Source organism: Littorina saxatilis, linkage group LG6 (assembly GCF_037325665.1).
Source record: "Littorina saxatilis isolate snail1 linkage group LG6, US_GU_Lsax_2.0, whole genome shotgun sequence".
In the NCBI taxonomy this organism is placed as follows: domain Eukaryota; kingdom Metazoa; phylum Mollusca; class Gastropoda; order Littorinimorpha; family Littorinidae; genus Littorina; species Littorina saxatilis.
The window spans coordinates 31,658,687-31,661,959 of record NC_090250.1 but is presented as its reverse complement, the minus strand read 5'-3'; the positions used below and the strand labels follow the sequence as shown (position 1 = coordinate 31,661,959).

At 44.0% G+C, this 3,273-nt stretch overlaps 1 protein-coding gene across 1 annotated transcript in view; it reads right to left on the bottom strand.

Moving 5' to 3' along the window:
* Window positions 1-910, bottom strand: part of LOC138969013 (uncharacterized) — a 22,299-nt gene extending 21,389 nt beyond the window's left edge. The window contains exon 1 of the mRNA XM_070341700.1: window positions 673-910. Within this exon, the coding sequence (XP_070197801.1) occupies window positions 673-870 (198 nt within the window). The 5' untranslated portion in view covers window positions 871-910. The remainder of the gene's footprint in view (window positions 1-672) is intronic.
* Window positions 911-3,273: the final 2,363 nt, after the last annotated feature.

Sequence of the window (3,273 nt, the reverse complement as noted above, 5' to 3'; positions counted from 1 at the left end):
GAAAGAGAGATTTGTTTGTTTGTTTGTTTGCTTAACGCCCTGCCGACCACAAAGGGCCATATCAGGGCGGTGCTGCTTTGACATATAACGTGCGCCACACACAAGACAGAAGTCGCAGCACAGGCTTCATGTCTCACCCAGTCACATTATTCTGGCACCGGACCAACCAGTCCTAGCACTAACCCCATAATGCCAGACGCCAGGCGGAGCAGCCACTAGATTGCCAATTTTAAAGTCTTAGGTATGACCCGGCCGGGGTTCGAACCCACGACCTCCCGATCACGGGGCGGACGCCTTACCACTAGGCCAACCGTGCCGGTAGAGAGAGAGAGAGAGAGAGAGAGAGAGAGAGAGAGAGAGAGAGAGAGAGAGAGAGGGAGAGAGAGAGAGAGAGAGAGAGAGAGAGAGAGAGAGAGAGAGAGAGAGAGAGAGAGAGAGAGATACTCTACATAGGCATTAGAGAGCAAATAGGTCGACAAACAAACAAACACATATAAATCTACAGGGGTGTAATAAGGAGTCATGTACACATTCAGCTTAGACATCTCTTCCGGGGACAAAAAATAAAGAGCTTTCTGAGTTCGGCTTGTTCTGGGTGACTCGGTGATAGAAGGACAAATCACTGAGTCATCTCTTGCCATTCCTTTCTCACGTCTCCATTCTTTTACTCACCGGTACTAGGTAAAGATGCTCGAAATCCGCACTGGCTTCCATTCCCCACAGACTTGCGCAGAGCATCAACTTCCGGGGCAAGGGCATTTCGGCTGTTCCATCCTTTGATTTCACCCCGCTTCCGCTTCCCTTGCTTTGATGATCCTGTCCATGAAGACCTTGATCCTTGTGATTGTTCTGCGCAGATCTCGGGGCCATCTTGATGGGTCAAATACGGCTTGACCGTTTTACTTGTAGCAAGTCTGTTTGACATACGATAGAGGTTGAGCAGATGAAAGAAAAGCCACCCAAAAGACATGTTGAATAGAGAATGCAAGTAAAACAAAATGGAAAAAAATCATTGCAACTTAGTAAGTACGAACGAACGAACGAGCGTACGAGCGAACGAGCGAACGGGCGAGCGAACTAACTAAGCAAGCAACAACAACAAAAATAGGAAATAGATAAATCTATTAAAATGAAAACCACCATGGCATTGACATATCTGTATTATATGTTACGTTTTGTTTTTGTTTTTTGTTTTTGAAATCAGTATAATATATTTTCATATATGAATATTTGATCACCAAGTAGCCTGCGGAGTGTGCTTGGCATTTGCTAATTTGATTTACATTTATAACCTAAATACTGGTGAATTTGAGGAACAGGATTGTGCTGTGACAAGCTTGTTGTTACATTCTTTGAAGGAAGTTGAAAGATATTAGTATTGTTGCTCCTTTCTTCTTTCATTGAGTCCCTTAGTTCTACGGTTCACCATCTAAGAATGGCTAATAGTAAATAATGTACAAACATTTTTTGCTTGTCATAGACGGACATTCACAATGACCACCGTACTAGTTCAATAAAAGTAAGCTTCATTTCAAGAAAGTGATGAATTTTCTCCCAGGAACGTTGTCATCGACAGAGGCATCTTCGTGGATAATGATTGTCAAAAATAACTCATCGGATACATATTGTGACGTAACTCAAAAGCGTAATGGCGTCAGCCAGCAAGAAGCGATTACCTCAACCGTGCCATCCCAACAGGGTCGAGAGGTGTTTTTTTAGTGGACTTAAGTCTTCATTCTCAAAAATTAACAACCGTGACCAGTTGAATTATGACCATGAAGTACATTAAAAGTGCAATATGTAGTCCGAGTCATTGTTGACCTTCTGTCAGTAAACGACAAGTCATAGGGGTGAAGATATAGTGAAACTTTAGCATAGTTCAGTGTCACGATCTAGTGACATGGATCAAGAAAGTGTCACTCGGTGGGGTGCCTTCTCTGGGTCAATTGCGACAGAAAGCGCCTGTGCGTGAGTCTGGGCTACGGCAGATTTTTGCTAACCATGCATTGCCGAGCACGGATTTCACGGGGATGATTTCTGCTGTCGAAGCAGAACTCAGCTATAGTTGAACTTGATATGTGACAAGGTTAGTCACGTGTTTTCGTCAAGGTTGTCTGTGTGAGGACAAGTAACTGGACACTCGAAATTCAGCAGCGAGGAAGAAGGGTCGGTGTCAGAATTCTCCTACAAGTTTGATGGTTTTTCAACACGCTTAAATACTTTACTGGGTATCAACGTGCTATGCTACTTGCTAGTGAGGCTTGATAGGAACTCCATAGGACAGACCACCTTCTTCTTGGGCACATGCTGGCTGACAGACGGGTCGTCAAATTTCTCTTCGCCGTGCGGGGATGGTTCTTCATCGCATAAAGTATTCGGTAAGAGGTTGAATGGTGTGTCGCTGTTGACGAAGAGAGGCCATTCAAAGGAGGAAGCGGTTTTTGCTTCCATGAGAGTGCTACATTCATAGGCTTTTTGAGGTAATAAATCATTATTTAACGCTGTTGACGAGTCTGTGTTTGTGGAATGAAATACTCTCTGTTGTTCTTTCCAGGTTAGCGCATAATTTGCTCTTTGTGACGCTAAAATATTAATCTGTATATGTTTTTTGCAGATATGGAGAGAGGGAAGGAAATGGCTGATTTGTTGTTGTAAAAGTTCGTTTGTGCAGGCCCACGTGCTCGATGAGATATGTAAAGATGACATGTTTAAAGGTGGAGGTTGTTGGGTAGCTTGACATGTTTAGTGCACCGAGGCTTTTTGTTGCAGCCTTTCTATCTTCTGTTGCTGCCTGTCTGCGGGACGCTGTTGTCTGCGGGACGCTGTTATCTGCGGGACACTGTTACAAGATCGTCCGTGGAGTGATTTAACCAGCTAACCGGCTAACCAGCTAACCAGCGACTGGGTGTGGCGCCTGATGTCTCCACTGTTCCCTGCTTCGTCACCACGCTAACCAGCACTTCATTCGACGGAGCAGTTGTGGAGACTATGAACTAATTACAGGCCGTCCACTAAGTGGCAAAACAAAGCTAAGTGCACCATGTCTTTGCACCCTGTTTACCACCGTTGTCATCTTTTATATTTGTGATTATATTCGAGTGGAGACAACGTGGGGTGTGTGACACCTGCATTAACCAGCACTTTAGGCAGATCAGTCATATTTCCTAACTTTACACGGGATCAGCGTGTTACTATAATTTTCTATATTCTAACTGGCATTTTGTCAGTGACCATTGATTTTACGTTTTGAACGTAAAAGAACATATTTTGAGT